The sequence below is a fragment of the Ostrea edulis genome, chromosome 1 (genome assembly GCF_947568905.1).
Source record: "Ostrea edulis chromosome 1, xbOstEdul1.1, whole genome shotgun sequence".
In the NCBI taxonomy this organism is placed as follows: Eukaryota; Metazoa; Mollusca; class Bivalvia; order Ostreida; family Ostreidae; genus Ostrea; species Ostrea edulis.
In genome coordinates, this window is record NC_079164.1 from 66783825 (window position 1) to 66805547 (window position 21723).

The window sequence follows — 21723 nt, forward strand, 5'->3', positions numbered from 1 at the left end:
CTTCTAGTCAAAACCTCCACTCTGAAATTGAAGAATCACAAAGATGGCTAACTCGTTTGCTTTCTTGATTTTCTAGGTCATTTAAAGCTTGGTATTCTTTGGTGCAGCAGAAGAAAGAATGTAGAAATAATAATTCACTCTTCTTGAAATCCAAACTTAGAAAGTGTTTTAGTATTTGGAGGTGAGTGCACATTGCTGATGCATATGCTAATTTTATTTGACAGTAGAATGTTTTATACTTATTAAATATTTTGACATACATGTATATTTTCAGGCATCAGTTTTTGATACAAGCTGTTGAGAAAGATTTAAAAAAGAAGGTAGAGACAGGTTTTGTGAGGAGATGTTTGTCAGGATGGAGAGAAGTGATAAGGAGAAAGAAAGAGGCACAGCAGTTCCACAACACACAGCTGATGAAGCAGACATTTGTAGAATGGCACTACAAGGCCATCAAAAAGATGAAAGAGAGGCTGGCTACAAAAGAAGAGCAGGTATGAAAATAATTATTATGAATTTATGATTGAGTAATTCTAAGCTTTCTGATTGGCTGTAATCCAACAAACTACAGAAGATGGAATGTTGTGTTCACCTCACATGTTTTGTTTTGTTTGTTTGTTTTACATCCCTTAGAGGATTTTTCATATTGAGACATCACCAGCTATAGGTGAACTACCACGAATTTAGACCTATGCTTAGCACTCAGGACTATAGGCAGTGGGGTTTTTTTAAGAGAAGAGAGGATAAGCATATTTCCCATGAATAAAAATCATGTCCCACTTTTGTGGAACCTTTCCGGATTTTTCCCCTCTAATACATGTAGCATTATGGTGCCACAGTAGATGATCAAAAGCTTCAAAAAAAGTATATCAAGAATCCAGATCTCTGGATGCGCTCCATGAAGTATAAGGGTGTGAAGCATCACAGTTCATTCCCCCATGTATTTTCAAATTCATTTATAAAATGAATAATAGTTTTAAATGCTTTGCTTTATTACAGGAGTACAACAATTTCTTGCTCAAATCCTACTTCACTCTGTGGTGCACTAATGCCCAACAGCAAAAGCGATATGAGCAGAATGCTTTAGACAATGCTGAGGAGAGCCGAAAGAATCTACGAATGGAATCCTCCTTCAGATTCTGGAGGCACCACCTGAGGGCCACACTTGTTGCAAGGTAGACCTACTGCAATATTATCAAATTATTCTTTTATTCTATGCCCTGTTTCAACATCATTCTAGTTTTTTGCATTTTGCCTTTTACATGCCAAATGATATTCATGACTCTTAATTGTCTCATAATGCATTTTTCTTCGTAACACATTGGTAGTGGAATTTCCAACTTTATTCAAGAAATTTATAGGATAAACCAAAGCAGAAGAAAAGAAAAATAGAATCGCTCCATATTACTTAAATAGGAGAAAATATCATAATGTGTGAATCATGTTCTTGGTACCTGTTTACTTCCAGAGAGCATCAGAAGATGTTACAGCGCAAGTTAATGGTTCAGATTGTAGTGGAATGGCGAGATGTAGCAGATCACAGCATGAAGAGAGCAGTTCATGAATTCGCTGTCCGGATTGGACTGCAGACGCCTGAGGATTACTCTGGGGAGACTCTGAGTACTTCAGGAGATTCAGGTTAGTTGATTATCTTAGGCTACAGTGAAACATGATCAGATAAGCATCCCCACAGTTTGTGTGCAATATTTAACGTATTTAAGATTTATTGTAGTCTTAGCTAATGTAGACTTAGGTTTAATCTCAAGTTGGTTCTTCCATCATGAATAATGATGGAGTACTAGTGAATTTCACATTTAAGCACAACTGTTAAGAAGAAGGTATTTATCCCCCTGGAAAGCTAAGCTATCCTCATTTTCATCAAAATGGTTTAGGTCAAAGTTCATTATATGTCTTACAAATTAAATAGCAGTAAAGCAAAATAATGCCTCTTTTGCAGAATTTTAATGTCAACAACATATAATGGTTTAGCAAATTTATGAAAAATCTTTAAAAATGGGCACTTCTGAAAAATTTTCCCCATCTATTGTCCTAGCTCATTTTATATATTGTGAGCGATTTATGTGCTCTATATTTTTTCAGACTATTGTCATTTGAAAATGTGTGTCTTGTGCTAGTTTTAAAAAAAAAAAGTGGGAAAATCTACCTGCTGATGACAACATAGATGATGTCCTTGAGATTCAGTTATACAACAATGTGCAGTTACTTCTTACTGTGAAATAGCACTTGTTTTCCTTTCCTTGAACTTTTAGAAAATAAAGTGAAAATCAGGGCCAATAAGACTAAAAGGGTACCTGCTTCTTGGCAATCTTGCTTTAAAGTTATATTTCCTGTGGTTAGTAAAACAAGATTGAGAAATAAGGACATACATGTAACAAATTAAGCTTATGACAAAACATAATTTACTGTCCCCAGTTCCCACTGTGAATATGTTTACTATAAATACTAATATCTTTACAAATAAAAAAACATGTTATATGCCCATCCCCTGATGGGCCATATTATAATCCTATCTGTTCATGTGTGAACTGTTTCATGCCTGGGTCTAAATCCCTCACACTGTGAGACCCAGGACTGTCATACTTGATCAGTCATTGGATCATGAAAATGTGTCATAATCCCAAAAATAGGTCACTGTGACCTTGTTTTAGAATACTTACATCATATCTGAATCATTTTTCACACTGTGAAGCCTAGGACCATCAAATGTGGTTAGATGATGCATCTTGTGGAAGAAGTGTTTTGTGACCCAAAGTAGGTCACTGTGGCCTCATTTTGGAATCTTGTTCAGATCATTTTTCACACTTTGAGGCCTAGGACCATCAAACTTAGTCAATTGATGCATCTTGGGGTGGGGGGGTCATGACCCAAAAGTAGGTCACTGTGTCCTCATTTTGGAATCGTGTGGCTAAGCACATTTGAAATATGTCCAGATTCTATCTTTCACACTGTGAGACTTAGCTCCATCAAACCTAGTTTGCTGATGCCTTTGGAGTATGTAACATCATGTAAATGTAGTTCTACTAGATGGTTTATCATGCACCCTATAGCTAGCAGTGCACTTTATTATACCCCCCGCAACAAGTTGTGGGGGGGGGGGGGGTATACTGGAATCGGGTTGTCCGTCCGTCTGTAGACGCAATGGTTTCCGGGCTTTAAAGCATTATCCTTTCCACCTACCGTCACCATATCATATATATGGACTACCCATGGGATGAAGATGTTCCCTATTGATTTTGGGGTCCAAAGGTCAAGCGCACTGGACATCGAAGTAGCAATATGGTTTCCGGGCTCTAAAGCGTTATCCTTTCCACCTACAGTCACCATATCATACATATGGACTACCCATGGGATGAAGATGTTCCCTATCGATTTTGGGGTCAAAGGTCACGCGCACTGGACATCGAAGTAGCAATATGGTTTCCATTTAAATTCTTTAACGGCTTTTTTCATCGCATGGAGATGCTGTGTTCCTAGATAATCCATTTCTCCCTACAAATGAGAATACCCAAGGTTTGTCATGCCATTTGTTTTATACACTCAGAAAAGAGGTAGTTTATACCTATTACCAACACCCTTTGGGAGATTGGGGTAAGCGGGGGGTATTCTTAGTGAGCATTGCTCACAGTACCTCTTGTTTAATCTGCATATGTATTTCAGTAGTTTATTTGTATATTTTTGTTATTAAAAAAACAGAGACCTCTGAAAGACTGCAACTGTTGACAGATATGATCTTAGCCAGTGAGAACACTAGTGGTATACACAGTCCTGTGGCATCCTCTACACTAGGCACACCCATGAAAAGGTAAGGGAGACCACTCAGACTTCACTCAGGTGTCGACCGTCAGTGTGAATGTTTATAATATTATGACAGAGTAGAGAAACAGGATGGAAAATACTTTTCTTAAAAACAAGAGTGACAGATACTTTTATCAGGATGGAATGTTTAAAAGCATTTGATTTATTAAAAGGAATTGTTGTGCACTAATGGATAGGAAGTGTTTATAATAGTCCTTTTCTTTGAAGTACTTTGGATCAGCCAAGAAAGAAGAGGTAGGTTTTAGGAGCCAGGCATGAGTCTGTTTTTGAAGTGGCTTCGTATGCAGAATCACTTGCATGTTTTGATTCTCTGTCATTTATAGAGGAATTGAGAGTTCCCTCACTTCGTTACACGACCGTTGTTTTACTACTTCCTATTTATAAGTCAGAAGTTTTATCACAGCACACAGGCAGTTTTGACAGATTTTTGCAACTGAAATATATGAAGCAACATTTTCTATCCTGAATAATGGATTTACTGGCTTCTTCCTCTTTCTTCACTACTACAATATTACTTGTGTCTGATTACTAAGGTCACAGATATTATCCAAATAGTTCAGAATGCATGACATTAAGATCAATCTCCATCACTAATAACTCTTTTGTATTTATTGATCACACGCATTGTTCAACTTTTATTTTCCATTGACTGCCATACATCACCACAGATGTGCACTGTTTTGACATTTCCACTCTCATGTAAATGTTTCCCTGAATTTGCATACATTCAATGATGCTGTATGTGGGGACATTTTTGCCCCTGCTTCATTTTAGTTCATTTCACTTTTATTCTGAATGGATGAATTCAAATCGGAGCCAAATCAAATTTGCTCGATATCCTTAAATAAAATAAAAATTCAAATGAGATGAAAAAGTTTTTCAATGCATCGAGGCAAAAATATCTCCGGTGTTCTGTATTTTATGTAAAAAGAATCAAAGATACATTCAAACCACTATCTGTGAATTATCATGCTTAGACATTCTGGTGTGTTTCTGTATAAATTAAATGACTGTGTGATGGGGGGGTCTAAGGAATGAAACCATGCTCATTTCAATATTGCAGAACTGATTCCGAAATCCTATAATGGTACACATTCTGTTAAGGCTTGAGTTTTATAACCATCATTTTCTCTGTCAGAATGTTTAACATGAAACACAAGAAATGTGTATAAGAAGGTATTATATTGTAGACCTAAGAGACTTATTTTTGCAAAAGAAAATGCAAGACATAACAAATGAATGCACAAAAATTCAGATCTCAGGATGTTATCTGTTGCTAATGTTGTTTATTATTCAGTACAATATCAATCACAGATAAAATTTTCTCATGTATGAATTGAGAATACTGATCTCGCTAAAATAAAGTCTCGCGAACTATTCAGGATCTATAGTGAATTGGCCAGGCTGTAATCTACTGTAACTTACAGGTCAATACTTGTTCTTGTAGACTGTTCTCTCCAACCCTGAGTAGGGTCAGCCTGGACTTGGACAGATCCATTCCAGAGATGGACTACAAACCATCCCTTGCCAATACCAGTTTCATTGATGCCAGGTTCGAGATGGAACAGGCTGTCAAGACAGAAAGAATGAAAGTCAGTCACTGATTGTGCACATTATAGTAATTAAGGCAACCCAAAAGATTTTTACATGATAAATGATAGGATTAATTATATGATAAAGATTTGTCATACTATTCTGTTGATATACGGCCTAGATCAGCTTCAGTACTAATTTGAAAAGGTTAAAAATTGAAATTCCCGCAATCTATAGAGGCTGCCATGATGTGGAACTCTTTTGTATTCAAGACCACAAAAATCAATAATTTTGACGTCACACCGTCTGTTTCGGTTTTGATGAGATTCTTAGATCATCAAAGATGTGCATGTGGTAGATCTTCTTGCAAATAAATAGGTTGATGCTTTCCTGTCAAGTAGTTAATTACACTAATGCGAAGGGGAGATGTGAAAAAAGTTTTTTTGTCGAAATTCCCGACCCAACAAGTCATTTGAAAAGAAAAGACTATGTAAACTGTGGATCCATCATTTGTGTAATGACAAGTTGAGGTTCGAGACATTTGTATGAAGAAACGTTTACTGTCTGCCTGGTCTGCGGCTCGACTGAATGTCTTCTTTTCTCAATTTCTTCTTGCGATAGAACATGCTCAAATCTACAGCTGAAAACTTAACTGAAATAAACCGGAACAGACGGTGTGACGTCATAAATTAAACATCAATGGCCGCTCTCTTAGTGGCGGGTAATTTAAAATACATGATAGATCAATATTGATTTAATTGTTAAGCAAGGATTTTTGTTGTTAAAGACTGTCATTTACGATATCAGCAAGTAATACTTTATTCCTAAAAGCAACAATGTGGTTAGAGTTGCCTTTCCCTTTAAAGCATGCAATGTTAGGCACTGGCTGTGTGCTGTTTCATTTGGAAATATTGTGTTAATGTGTATCGATTGACAAATCTGTTTCTGTAAATATTTCAAATTCATTACAGATTGAAATTAATCTTTGACATTAATATGAACCTAAGGATAATGATATCTGCATTTAGCCTTTTCCATAATGTATTAAGTGCAGTGTGTTTTTTGTTTTGCAGACCTTGGTGACTACAGCAGTGAAGAGAATTCAGTTCTGGCCACTCAGTATTATGTTTGATCATTGGTGGGAGTATACTGTCCACCAGAAGGAGCTGCGATCACTTTGTACACAGGCCAATGAGATTGTGGTGAGGCAGAGGTTAAAGTTCACCTTCAGAGTGTGGAAGACACTGTACCAGAGAGAAACTCAAGCCAGACATTTCAGGGTAAATAAGAGATAAACAAACATGTGCACTCTGTTACAGCAGCTGGTTTTTGTAATCTGCATTTTGATTGGCTATACATGTTTTGATGCATTTTCATTTAGTCCGTAAGAAAACAGCTTAATTAAGGGAAATATCTTAACTTAGTAAATTACGATGATTTATAAATGTAACAGAAATTAAAAAATTTAATAAGACAGATATTTATCATACATTAATAAATAAGCTATATTTCAAAATAAATTATTTGATTAAGAATGCTGATTAAAGCATCTGAAACACAGGAAGATATTCTTCCTATTGTATTAATTTTTCACATCTAATGTAAATTACTCACACAAGCAAACAAACCATGTTTACAGTAGTTGCTTCTTCCAAATTGTTATACTGCAGGTTTCAAATAGCATCCTTGATATACATATGTATCAAACAATATTTACAGGAGGAGTGTCTGAAAAGACGTGTCTTTGAAGCGCTACAGGAGAACAAAAAAATAATGAAGCACAAGAAAAAGTTGTCTGCCCTTGCCCATGGATATCATTCATTGACAGTATTCAGAAAAATATTCCCTGTGTGGTTTGAAAAGGTAAATTAAGTAAATGTACAAGACATTTATACTGATGTGTATGATGGTTGGAACATTGCTTCAGCGGAGACTCTATTGAATCTTGTTTCAGGCTCAGGAAATGAGGCATACTCGCAGTGTGGTCCATATATGGAACTCTAGGACAGAACAGGAGCAGGAGTTATATCCCTTGGAGGATGTGCTTCGTAACAGACTCACCATGAAGACCCTCAGGAAATGCTTCGCTGTATGGCAGCTGAAATTTCTGCAGATTGACAAACTGAGAAAAACATATTATAAAATCATACAACAAAGGTTAGTTATGTCAATAGAATTTCGTGTCTAAAAGGTATTAAAGTTCTGTTCATGATTATTTGTAAAAGCATGGCGTCTGCTAGAATCACCTCATGTATGTCTCTTTGTTCATCTCTGTAGATGCAAGGTTAAGGACATAAGGAGTAACAGTAGATAGTATTCTGTTCTGTTACAGAATACTGATGTCTTTCATGAAATGGGTTAGTTTGGATAGAAGTTAACTATTGAATCAGTTTCATATGCTGCAGTAAATTGTCAACATTTAGGCTCTGCTGACACGGTCGGCTGCACAAGGTCTCTCTCTGACCAGGGATTTGCAGATACTCATCTCTGTGGGTGTTTTGTTTAATGCCCCCTCAGATTCAGCATTTGACCTATAGCTTTGGCTTCAGTAACTCTTTTTCAAAGACTGATTTGGGATTGTGGTAGTGTCATGATAGGAGGTCATACACACAATGAAAGTGACAGTGTAACAACCTTGTCTTGATCATAACTGCTGGGGGTATTAGTTCCATTTTCACAGCTTTCTAGTTTATTCCACTATGATAAGATAAGATAAGTTTATTCCAATTTTAGGCCCAGAGGGCATAACAGCAAGACAGCTTATGAATAAGGAAATTTCAACAAAAAAAAAAAAAGTTTACAACATTAACTACAAATTACATGAACTGCAAACTACATGTGGATGGGCATGTGGGGGAAATGAGTACATACATATATGAATTGCAAATCAGGTGTATACACAAGTAAATGGACAATATCAGTATTATACCAACATATGGATAATAAACTATAATGATTTTTGCAGTTTTAAAGCATCAACTCTTTTTCTGAAAGTTTTAACTAAATATTCACTCAATTTGACAATTACTGGTTTGTCTTCATTAATCATCAACGAAGTAAATTTGTCCACTATGTATTCCATTAATTAAAATTTCATCCATTGAATACAGGTACTTTGAAATTTGGAGAGAATGGGCTCAAAGAAAAGCTCAGTTACGAAAGGACAGCCAGGCTTTTAGTAACCACAGAATACAGTCCTGGGTAAGCATGCAGAGTTGTTATATCCTACTATTAAGCAATCCAGATGTTGATGTCTTGATGTAGGCAGATATTGTAAACCAATCATCCCTAAAGAAGAATGAGCGTACCATCCCTGTAAACTGTTGAAAATGAAAAACATTTTGTACTGTCCTGTTTATGATAAACTTCAATAGGAATATTATGACATCTTTAAAAATGATGACTTGTGATGTAGTATTACGTAATATTATTAAAGTAATTGATTACCCATGTGGTTACAGTACCTCAAAATATTTATGTAACTACATGGATTTCAATACATGTAGGTGCTCTATGCACAGAAAACAAATTTATGGACTTTGAGGGATTGGATGACTATATCTTGCATGCTGTAGTTATAATTAAAGCAATATTAGCTCTATAAATCTGAAAAGTTTATTTTGTTGTAAAAACGTGCTTTTATGATAGTTTTGCATATAACTTTAACTAAAATCATTGATAAAATTAAAACTTTAGGTAAAGATTTTATCAAAATAAAGATTTTGGTTTTATTGAATATATATAGTATATATAAATCATTTTTTGTATGGAAAGACAGTGATGTAAACATGCTTCATTCAGAGCCTCTGGATAGGTTTTCTAACAAAAATGTCATAACAAAAATTTATATACTTTTTTTTTTTTTTTCTGTCATTGAAATAGTATGTCACAATCTTACAACAATGATTACATGATGAGTACCATTAATTACCATAAATTTTCGACACCAAAATGAGAGCTTAAACATGCTTCAAGTTTTCTGCTGCTTGTAATTTGGCTTATCTGGACTGTATGTCAACATGTTGATGTCAATCAATTGAATTGTACTGAAACATGGAGCAGGTGTGGAGATCAATTGAAAAGCATACTAATGTGCAGTATGAAAATTCATGTGCTTATCCATTGCTATAGAAAAATAATCATGTAATGCTTAGAATTGGATATACATGTACATGTATATGTTACATTCATATGGAAGGTTTAAAAGATTCCTTATAAATCCATGCTTATGAGTCAATCAGCCACAGAATAGTCACAGCTTCTCTCTTGAGTGTAATTTGTCAGATTTGCGTTGTGATGTCTTTGTGATTGGTCAGATTTTCATTGTGATGTCAGTGTGATTGGTCAGATTTTCATAGTGATGACAGTGTGATTGGTCTGATTTTCATTGTAATGTCAGTGTGATTGGTCAGATTTTCATTGTGGTGTCAGTGTGATTGGTCAGATTTGCATTGTAATGTCTGTGATTGGTCAGATTTTCATTGTGATGTCAGTGTGATTGGTCAGATTTTCATAGTGATGACAGTGTGATTGGTCTGATTTTCATTGTAATGTCAGTGTGATTGGTCAGATTTTCATTGTGGTGTCAGTGTGATTGGTCAGGTTTGCATTGTAATGTCTGTGATTGGTCAGATTTTCATTGTGATGTCAGTGTGATTGGTCAGATTTGCATTGTAATGTCTGTGATTGGTCAGATTTTCATTGTGATGTCAGTGTGATTGGTCAGATTTGCATTGTAATATCAGTGTGATTGGTCAGATTTGCATTGTAATGTCAGTGTGATTGGTCAGATTTTCATTGTGATGTCAGTGTGATTGGTCAGATTTGCATTGTAATATCAGTGTGATTGGTCAGATTTTCATTGTGATGTCAGTGTGATTGGTCAGATTTGCATTGTAATGTCAGTGTGATTGGTCAGATTTTCATTGTGATGTCAGTGTGATTGGTCAGATTTTCATTGTGATGTCAGTGTGATTGGTCAGATTTTCATAGTGATATCAGTGTGATAGTTCAGATTTTCATTGTGATGTCAGTGTGATTGGTCAGATTTTCATTGTGATGTCAGTGTGATTGGTCAGATTTTCATTGTGATGTCAGTGTGATTGGTCAGATTTGCATTGTAATGTCAGTGTGATTGGTCAGATTTTCATTGTGATGTCAGTGTGATTGGTCAGATTTTCATTGTGATGTCAGTGTGATTGGTCAGATTTGCATTGTAATGTCAGTGTGATTGGTCAGATTTTCATTGTGATGTCAGTGTGATTGGTCAGATTTTCATAGTGATGTCAGTGTGATAGTTCAGATTTTCATTGTGATGTCAGTGTGATTGGTCAGATTTTCATAGTGATGTCAGTGTGATTGGTGCTTGACACTGTGACATCATACTGATTTGATTGCCTTATAACATCATTGAAACATTGAGGATTTAAGAAGAGAATGGTGGGATATAAATATACATGTACATATATGTTGAACATAACATACAAAATGTACATGTATTGTTTGAATTTTTTATAGGCCTTCCATAGCTGGCTTCTTCGTCAACAGCAAATGGTTGTCTTAGAACAAAAGATCAAAGACACACAAACACAGAACATGAAGCAGCTGATACAAAGCTGGCATCACTGGGCATCAGGTACAAGTGTGGCCATTACAGGAAATATACTGTAAGAGTGGTTATTGATGCATGGGGGAAATTTACACTAATTACACGATCACGTAATAAGTACATCAACTTCCCCCACACGTATAGTACTGTTATAAATATTTGACATAATATAGACCATATTTAGTTACCGCATATTTTTCCCCCTCGCGTAATGTTGGACTTGGGGGAAAACGCATACTTCACCCTTAGCGTAAATAAGCACTTTTACGGTATGTAATTGTAACGTAGGTCTGGTGACTGTATGTTCACTTATCACTTCTGTTAAATGTAGCTCAATATTGCAGGAAGATTTAGTGTAATCACAAGCAAATCATATAAGTATATTTCAGTATGATAATTTAAAAACTTATTTTTGCTCGGAGCTTAAGATAGTGTACCAAACCTGCCAAAATATGAACTCTGCTAAAGATACACATACAGGTGATGCAGATTTTACATTTTTTTGGGACGGATCCAACATATCAATGATTAAATCCATTTATAGCTTTTAATTATTAGAATTGTATACTTTCATTATCTTTTTTTGTGATATAAAACAGAAAACAAGAAGAGAAGGTTGGCACATCTACTGGTGATGCAGACTTCTCAGAGAAACCTTGTGGCCAGGACATTTACAACCTGGAGAATTCAGACAGAGAAATGTCAGCAGATAGCCATATGGTGTCAGAAGCGGCAGATGATCAGGTAAGAAATGAGGACTGGGGAGCTGTGTTGTTTCATTTTGTGAACATTACAAATTTCAGATGTGTTGTTTAAGAAATGAGAGCTGCGGAGCTGTGTTGTTTCATTTTGTGAACATTACAAAATTCAGATGTGTTGTTTGTTAAGAAATGGGAGCTGCAGAGCCGTGTTGTTTCATTTTATGAATCTAACAACATTCAAATGTGTTGTTTGTTTGCAGAGTCCTCAGAGAATGGCAAGAAGTTACAGTATGGAAGAAAGAGATGAAACGAAAGGCTCTGGCATTCCAAGTCAAGTCTTACACCAAACAGGTTTGTTACTAAGTAATATTAGATAGCAGGGACATACACCAAACAGGTCTTTATCCCCATACAATTCATTGCGAGAGGGGATTATGGTAACGGTTCGTATGGGCGTGTGTGTGTGTGTGTGAAACGCAGAGCTTGTTGACACTCTTAGACACTGCATTTTTTGCTCAATTGATATGATACTTCAGATATAGTGTTGTTATCAACAGAAGAAAAACATTCATGTTGGAGTTAAAAGGAAATGAATTAAAAAAAGCCACCTATTTTGCTTGATTGATTTGATACTTCACATATATCTTTATTATCAAGAAAGGAAGAACCATATTGATTTAGGGGTCAAGAGATCTAAGGTCAAGGTCACTTGATAGAAAAACCCTACTTTGTAAGGGGGTGCTCTGCCTAGTGTAGCTCTTGTTTATTTTGTGATAATACTAAGTCACGTTAGCTTTGGTAGAGCATTTGCTTCATGACCAGGAGGTTGCGAGTTCGAGCCCCGTTCATGTGATGTCCGCATCAAACCTCAGAAGTAAACATAGGTAGTGATTGCTCTTTTGCCAAATGCTCAGCATTTATAAGTGAGTCCAGGGTCTTTTGAATACGACCTTAAAAAGGGAGGTCCTGTAAGGTTTTGCATGCCCGATTTGCATTGCAGATGAAACTCAAATTTAAAAACACCCTTTTGACAGAGTTGGATCTAAATATGGCTTTCTGATTGAAGATGGATCAGTTAAAAAATATTTGATTTAATAAAAAGATCATTTTTATACGCGATAGGACGTATTATGTTATGGCGCTGTCCATCCGTATGTCTGTCTGGCTGTCCGAGGTAATGTTTTTAGGACTTTTCCTCATAACAAATGCATGTACAGCTTTTAAATTTGGTCACATCTCCCTCGAGAAGCTTAAGAATGAGTTTGCTTTTCAGCTGGATTGGTGCTCCGTGACCTACTTTAAGGCTAAAAGTAGGTCAAACAGTTTTCCGGACTTTTTTTCATTACTGATAAGATATTGCCCTGAAAATTAGTCACAAGCTTCCTCTCGGAGGAATATATGTTGTTCAGTTTGCATTGCCCCCCCCCCCCCCCCCCCCCCGAGAAATACATAATCAGTTCACATTTCAACTTGATTGGTGCACCGTGATCTAATTTAGGAGTAAAAGTAGGTCCAAAAGTTTTCTGGACTACTCATCACGAATACAGATATTGCAAGCTCCCTCTCTGAGAAATACATAATCAGTCCATGTCAGATAGATTGGTGCACCATGACCTACTTTAAGATTTTTCTATTCAGAATGTGTGCTCACAGATTGAATTTCGCTGTTCGCCGGGCGTATATTGTACTGTTTGCGGTACTCTTGTTGGACACTGCTACATTACACTGAAAGCTCAATTAACTCAAATTTTAATTTAATTACTAGTTAATATGACCCAGCTTTATACAATTTTGGTTTTAAGATAATAAATATAAACCTGATAGTTTAAAAGATGGAAATGATACATTGAGTAGAGAAATTAATTATTTAAAGAGCTAGCAGAAGTAACAACCTGCTACAGATAGGTTAAAATTAATGAAAATCAGAATATAGAATAAATGCTGCATAGAATTTTAGCCTCAGAATAAAAAATAATTAATTTTTCTAAGCTTAAAGTGTTTCATGGTGTTAAAAGTGATTTTGTTAATTAACTATTTACTATAAAGAAGTGTCAGTGACACAGAAAAATATTTGTCAATGAATAATAGATGTTCATGTAAAATATTTGTGAACGTTTTTAAAATGTTATTTTGATAATCATTATAGATTAGATGTATTTTGATATATTTTTTGTTTTATAGGTGATAAGAATATTCTCTTTTGATATATTCTTTGTTTTGTACATGTAGGTGGTAAGAATTTTCTATTTTTGATATATTCTTTGTTTTGTAGGTGATAAGAATTTTCTATTTTTGATATATTCTTTGTTTTGTAGGTGATAAGAATATTTAAGGTCTGGCACTCTCAGTACTTAGAGCGTGTAGAACAGCATGAGGAGCACGAGGCATACATCAGGAGGTGTGTGGTGCATTATGGCAGGCATTGGATGAGGCAGGCGCAGAAGGCAAGGGGTAGACGGCTTCTCCAGGTGTTCAGGAATAGACAGGTAAAAATATTATTCATTGGAAACGAAAATTAGGTATTATGTTTTCAACTCTTTTGTAAAATACTCTACACTAATATTCTTTTTGTCCACTAAAACTTAAAAATACATTTCCATTATTTCACTGATAATTTGATTCCTCAGCTATACTAATTTTTTGCTCCCAGGAGCTAATTTGTGCACTTTGTGACCTCGCTCGGACAATGCACTATGCATAATGTTATGTCACTTTTGGCTGATAATAATGAATGCAACAAATATGTGCAAGGGATTAAACACATCAATATTATTAATTAGATATTTTTGCATCTTAAACAAAGTTATTAACTTGTGAAATACTTGTTTGTAATTATCTGCCCTTTAGTACATCGCTTAGCAACCTTCAATCATTACCGGAATCAAAGGTGGGGGGAAAATGATGAAAATTGATGAGGCCGATGCTTCGTTTCCAAAGTTTTAAAAGCAACTGAACAGTACATATTGTAAAATTTGTGCTTTTTAACATGCATTATACATTTAATTTGAATGGGAGACAATTTTTGTTGTTTTTAGCAGACACAAAGATATGCTGATATGAGCTATATTATTGGTTTAACTCGAAGATAAAATCCTGGTTACAGAAGAAATGATTGTAATATTTTATTGCAGGTTGCATCCTGTTTTGATAAGTGGAAATATATGTATGAAAGAAATCTAGAGAGAGAGAATCAATTGAACAAGTGCCTTGTACGTAGAAACAGAAGGATTCTGGGAACTTTCCTGGACAACTGGAAGATCAAGCTACTGTCCAACCAGGCAACAAGACATTTCAATGTCAAACTGTTAGGGACATTTTTCAGTGAATGGCATGTCTTTGCATCAGGTATGTATGTCTTTGGCATTTTCATCCACCCTCCTTTGACATTTGCTCTAAGGCTTTGTAAAATATTTATAAGAATCTCTATATTGGGTAGTAATTATTCTGATCTATGGACAGAGTCTAAGCAGAGGAGGGTGAACTGTGCTGTGTACCAGAGAGCCTTAGAGCAGCGTACGGTCAAATCCTACTTCAAATATTGGAACAGTCTGACACAGGTTCAGAACGACATCAAGAAACACTGTGATCTGAAACTACAAATCAGGTATAGTGCCCATTGTGATTCATAACTCCCAATCAGGTAGAGTGTGATTCATAACTCCAAATCAGGTAGAGTGTGATTCATAACTCCAAATCAGGTAGAGTGTGATTCATAACTCCAAATCAGGTAGAGTGTGATTCATAACTCCAAATCAGGTAGAGTGCCCATTGTGATTCTTAACTCCCAATCAGGGAGAGTTCCCATTGTGATTCACAACACCAAAAGTTTACAGTTACTCTGTTGATTGGAGATCATTGTGTTGAGGGAATAAGTAGGGAAAGGTTGAGGTTGTGTAAGTTCCTATGACATCTCCAAATGATTACAGGGTGCTGAGAGAGTGGCATATATATGCACACCGACGTCATCAACTGGCTACTCTAGGGTCCTTGCTGACAAAACACGTACAGACAAACACATTGAAGAGAGCGTGGTACACCATTAAAGTACAAGCTGATTATTGCCAGAATCTGAATGAAACTGCAAGCAAGGTTAGAATTTATTTTTACCGTCACATTCTTCTACCCTGAAAGACAGTGTTTTTATTTTGTGGTCAAAATTGTAAATACAGTGGAGCCTCGTTAATCCGGACACTTTGGTTCCCAGCAAAATCGTTCGGATAATTGAATTGCATATTTTCTATCTTTACATAAGTAACCAATATATGCCTACTTTATTGATGCATAGTGAATTAAACACATTCTATCATTGGATTTGACCATTTGCATTAGTAAATAAATTATGATGATGTTAACATTTACATGTATTTCAAAGCACTAAAATTTAATGTACGTGTTCAGTGTATTTGCCTGTGCTTACATTGTACATATATATGAGCCCTACAAATAAATATACAAAACTGTGTACCGTATGCACTAAAACAAATAATGAAGCACTTTATGTAACTATAAGTAAATGAATCATTAGTAACTAACATAATCATTTACACTTCAAACATTTCATCACACTTTTACTTCTTAAAGAGGCCGGTAATTTCCATCTGTCACGATTCACGGGTTCGGCGGTCTTTTAAAACAATCTTCATCGTCCAAAGTTGATATCAGAATTTCGTGATTATCATGTCAGTTGACAACATTCTTTAACCAAAATTCCATCTGCCAGAGTTTATATTTCTTATTCTATAATTATCCAAGACAATATCGGGAGAACAAAAATCATTTAAGCTCGTAATATCAAGACCTACTACTGCTTTGATCTAGCCACACGCACCTATTATTGTCATGATGCGATAATAACGGAACAAAACTCGGGTGAAACTAACATTACGGGTACATACATGTACAAAATTTAATTGTCATTTTCCTTAAAATGGTAATTTTCTCACTTCTACCCAGAGTTTAAAAATTCGAAAGCAATAAAGCTCTACAACATCGTAACAAAAATCAATCGTACACAGGTACATTCTACATGCGTGACATTCTGAACGTTAAAAACTTACTACATATACATGTGCATGAACATACATGTATATTTCAAGCCAATCAACAGTATAGAATCCAGAATCTAGAAGTATAATCTACACTCTTTAGATTTGAATAAGCCGATAATCAATTTACGAATCAGTACAATTGATATGTGTAGCACACGTAGCAGTTAACAAAATTATCATTACGGCATGATGTTTAATTTATTAATACTATTAGGCTATTGATCAAGACTATAAAATGATATGCTACAGATTTATATACAAATTTCAACACTACACGCAATAAAGATCTTATGTGCGAAAATTGGCAATACAATGTCTCGATCGGCACGTGCTATCTAATTGACATATCATCACACACCACCTAATTATAGGGAGGTGTTGACAGGGTACAGGTAATCGCTTCAATTATGACAGTTTGGCTTGTTTTCTTTATAATTTACGCCTTGCTAAAATTGTCCGACACAGACCTTCCCTAAACAAAATTAACGTCCGGATTAACGGTACAATTTTCAATGCATTATAACGTTTTGTAGTAAAAAGTGACCATCCAGACCGCAAAGTTCCGGATTAGTGATGCAAAATAACGTATAAAAATTCCGTTCCCTAGAAAAATCGTCCGGAAGGGGAAGCGTCCGGATTACCGAGGCTCCACTGTATTATCATTTTTGATGCTCATGGTTTTGTACTTAGTATATTCATATACTTATTTTAACCCAAAATACCCTGTTTCCAAAATGGATATACAAGTTTCATATGCTGTATGCAGGGAAATATTTTCCCCCATTTTGTTTTTCCGCATACTGTCACTGGGCGAATTTAAGACTAGGCAAAACTGTTATCTCTCTTTTAACACAACTGTGTCTGGGCAAATTTGAAATGGGGCAAAACTATCTGCCAGTGTAGAAAGGCAAAAATAACATGGGTTGAAAATAATCCTGTATATAAAATATAACAACTTAATTAATATAACTTGATTACATTGTACACAAGCTGAAGTCAGATACTGCAACATTCATGTATTTCAAAGTCTTCAAAACAGCATTTCAACATCACAGTATTTGATGTAGGCATTATGAGGTGCCTCTGAGAAGTTCAAATTGACTCTGGGTTGTAGGTGCTTATGGAGAAGAATAGGCAGTGTATGAGGCAGGCTTTGTCCATATGGTGGGAGAGACTGAATCGTATCGTCGCAGGTCGCTGCTATCATCATCTCCTGGCCAGAAGAACAGTGAGACAGTGGAGATTGTTTGTAGAGAAGAAGAAAGAGGAGCGAGAGATAGAGAGACTGAAGAACGAGGCAGCCACCAGACACCACAACAAGCATGTCTGGTAAGGAGGAAGGAAAAATACTGTATTAAAGCCATTTATCAAATTTTCCAGTGACATGTTAAATTCATACAAGTATGTCATTTTTTTTCTGTCAAACAGTAAACTGGCCTTTAGAGCCCTACACAACGAGGTCAAGGTCAAACATCAACTGCAAAGACACAAGCTGAGGTTGCAAAAGAAATATGGTGGGATATGGAAACATCGAGTTGACTTAATGTATACTGCTAAATGTGTGGTAAGTATTTCTGTGAGTTGACTTAATGTATACTGCTAAATGTGTGGTAAGTATTTCTGTGAGTTGACTTAATGTATACTGCTAAATGTGTGGTAAGTATTTCTGTGAGTTGACTTAATGTATACTGCTAAATGTGTGGTAAGTATTTCTGTGAGTTGACTTAATGTATACTGCTAAATGTGTGGTAAGTATTTCTGGGTCACTAAAGTGCTCCTCTTTCACTGAAATGATTTAAAAGTCTGAATATGACTTATTCAAGTCACACTCGAGTGCCAAATTTCCACAGAGTGCTGTGGATTGTGATTAACATTCAAAATGTTAGCAATTTTTCACTTGTAATGATATCTAACATGCTTATCGAATCGCATGAAATTATAGAGTCACAACCAATAAAGGTAACTTTTTACGATTTGTAGTATGCCATACCAGAGTTGTGGGACTTTGACTTTAAATTAAAAATAGCCAAAATTTTCTTCTTTTGTATAAGTAAATGGTGTGTTTACAATTGAAATGAAAATATGATACTCTAGTCTTATCTAGATGATACAAAGAAGGTACATATGTAAGATTTATATGACCTGGCAGTATGTCATGGACCTCACTTGAGGTCATTTTGCACAAGGTCATGGTATTTTAAAGAATATATAAATTTCATTCACTAGCTGTATGTACTGGTTGTATTAGATTGATTTTATTTACTTATATATATTCAAACCCCTTCATCCTTGATGGACAAGTTCTATATTTTTTGCTTTGTCCATCTGTTCATAATTTAGTATGGACACCATTTCAATAATACATTGTGCATGTATCATGTTAACTGCAAATTTGAATTTCCCAGATAGATGTAGTACAGTTCTACAACTCCAGCATATTCAGAATGGAATGAAAGTTTGCAGTTTCTTACCATCCTGTGTAGATATTCTTTAAAATCCTAGGAACAACCCCCCCCCCCCCCTTCATTTTTATTCTTTTCTATTTATTATATAAAAGGTCATTAATATACTTTCATGGAATGAGAAGTTTCAGGCTCATACTTAATGCGAAGGTAACTGTAAAAGTGTTATTTATGCGTAGGGGAAATTTACACTAATTACCTGGTCACGCAATGAGAGCCTAAATTTCCCCCATGCTTATAGTTATAAATATTTGATATAATATATATCATATTCAGTTACCGCATATTTTCCCCCCCACGCGTAATGTTGGACATGGAAAATCGCGTACTTAACCATCCCCCAAGATAAATAATCACTTTTACGGTATGTTCTTTTGCTATTATGATTTTACTCCTGTTCATTTACACAAGAGTATGATAGGACACAGTTCACTAGCAATATAATTTGGTCCTAATGTTGATGACTATTTAAAACTTATCTAATATGTACCAGAAGTGCTATTAATATAAATCCATCTTTAGGTAAGATAGGTATGTAAAACTACTTTAAATTTTTGCTACAAACTCGTAATTTAATTTATACAGCATCGCGTCAAATATGTATTCCCTACATTTCTTTCAACAGGTAATAAAAAAAATCAGTATTTTTCTCTGCTTTTTGAATGGGGAAGTTTGGGAGCCATGCACAAACCACAATGAAATCAAGATATTTTTTATTAAGTACATGTATGCGAAATAGCTTGTGCAGAGCCCAAGAAAAATAGATTAAGTAATGGAAACAGGAATTCTCATATTCACCTCTGACTGTCTCAACATAAAAGTTACTAAATACATTAAAGGCCTTTTTGTTTGTAATTACAAAAAGAAATATTTGGAGTGATACCACCAGTAATGAAGTATGGTTTTACTGGTCCCTTGCTGCCTAATCAAATTTTAAAGTTTCATTAAAAAAATTATCACAAGTCTTATTTCAATATCTTATATCCACTGTGCATTCACAGGCACTAAAGGTGGGTAAATTAGTAGGAATTACAACACAGTATTGTATCATATTAGACTGCACGGGATTAGATGCATCATATTCTACGGGGGAATTTTATTAACACCTTTTTTCTTTCCATCATAGTTTTCTCCATTGTTGAATTTACTAGACTACTACACTGGGGAACTGATGGTTAATTAACATCTGTCATATAATTTCTCATTACAAAGCCTTATATTTGTTTCTTAAAACATGTGTATCCAGAAACTGGAATGTTTGCTCGCTTTAAGGATAATCATTCTCAAGTATGAAAGTTTGAAGAAAATTTTGGAAATCATAGTTTTATTATCTACATGTACAAAGTAAAATGGTCTATATACTTATTATTGAGTCAGATGGCATATACTTTTACCATTTTGCACTTCAAATTCAATATTTAGCCATTTCAAATATATGCTAGTTTACAATGTAATAACATGATTCTATGTTGCTTTCATACATGTACAATAAAACAAAGTAAAATGATTTAATTCAACAAATCTATTAACCAAAATGTTCATGATACAGTCTATTCCTAAGGAGGACCAGCTGACTGATTCAAGTATATTCAAAGTTGATTTTTTTTTTTCGTAAGTCTGTTTTTGATAAATAATTTCTTGATTTCAATCTTGATCTTTATTTTATTATTCATAAGAAATTAACATCCTTGAGCTGCAAGCATAATTTATGAGTCAATTTTACATGAAGCTTACTTCCATGTTTTCTTAAAGTATATTATATTACATGTACTTGTATGTACTAAATCCTTCTTCAAATTAATTTTTACGTATTAAGTAGATACTAAAATCATTGAGTTTCTATTATCAAGTTAAGAAATTGATATTTCATCCGTGGAGAAATTGCATTTAGAAAACAAAATAAAAAACAAAGAGCACAGAATTTATGTATGATGTTGAATCAAATACTGATAGAGCACATGACTTGCACAAGTTGTAAACCTCAAGAGAATGTTTTTCATCAAACAGCTTTTAGTAGAGTTGTTGCCCTTTAGCCTCTCGACATATTTGTCACACTTGTCTATAAAATAATTTTGATAAATGTACAAGGGTTTCAGAGCAACAAAATACTGATAGATCTCATTGAACATTAAAAGCATCGCAAATAGGCCTCACTAGATATACTGCCCTTGATATTTTTATATGAATTCATGTATTTTTAAATTTTGTTCTAAAGGAAGAAGAAAGACTTCTGTTGCAGTCTTGGAACATATGGAGGATAGCATTTTCTAGACATCGTGCAACAGACAAAGTGACAGCCTATAATGATAGGCAAATACTATCCCAGGTACAAACCATGATGCTTTACACTTATAGACAGTATCATCAAGTTTATGCAATCTTCTTATTATATACCTATGAATATCAGTGGTGTATTGAAGTATATATTTACATTTCAATATTTTGCTATGAAAACCCTTTAGATAATTGTGTTGGTTTTTTCCTGACAATTCACAAAATATAATGACATCACCTTGCAAATGCAACCAATTACCAGT

The 21723-nt window shown here is 34.9% G+C and overlaps 1 protein-coding gene across 8 annotated transcripts in view; it reads left to right on the forward strand.

Moving 5' to 3' along the window:
• The window catches only part of LOC125646673 (uncharacterized), a 65332-nt gene that overhangs the window by 42706 nt on the left and 903 nt on the right, over positions 1-21723 (forward strand). For 6 of the 8 annotated variants that reach the window (XM_056157262.1, XM_056157270.1, XM_056157261.1 and 3 more), the window contains 21 exons: positions 77-181; positions 275-491; positions 997-1172; positions 1466-1635; positions 3712-3820; positions 4042-4068; positions 5282-5426; positions 6441-6647; positions 7087-7230; positions 7322-7524; positions 8478-8568; positions 10885-11002; positions 11575-11719; positions 11937-12027; positions 13992-14162; positions 14808-15021; positions 15136-15280; positions 15603-15765; positions 17839-18053; positions 18153-18288; positions 21402-21512. In XM_056157262.1, coding sequence (XP_056013237.1) covers positions 77-181; positions 275-491; positions 997-1172; positions 1466-1635; positions 3712-3820; positions 4042-4068; positions 5282-5426; positions 6441-6647; positions 7087-7230; positions 7322-7524; positions 8478-8568; positions 10885-11002; positions 11575-11719; positions 11937-12027; positions 13992-14162; positions 14808-15021; positions 15136-15280; positions 15603-15765; positions 17839-18053; positions 18153-18288; positions 21402-21512 — 3103 coding nt within the window. The remainder of the gene's footprint in view (positions 1-76; positions 182-274; positions 492-996; positions 1173-1465; positions 1636-3711; positions 3821-4041; positions 4069-5281; positions 5427-6440; positions 6648-7086; positions 7231-7321; positions 7525-8477; positions 8569-10884; positions 11003-11574; positions 11720-11936; positions 12028-13991; positions 14163-14807; positions 15022-15135; positions 15281-15602; positions 15766-17838; positions 18054-18152; positions 18289-21401; positions 21513-21723) is intronic. The other 2 variants (XM_056157276.1, XM_056157272.1) reach the window with 1 other exon arrangement.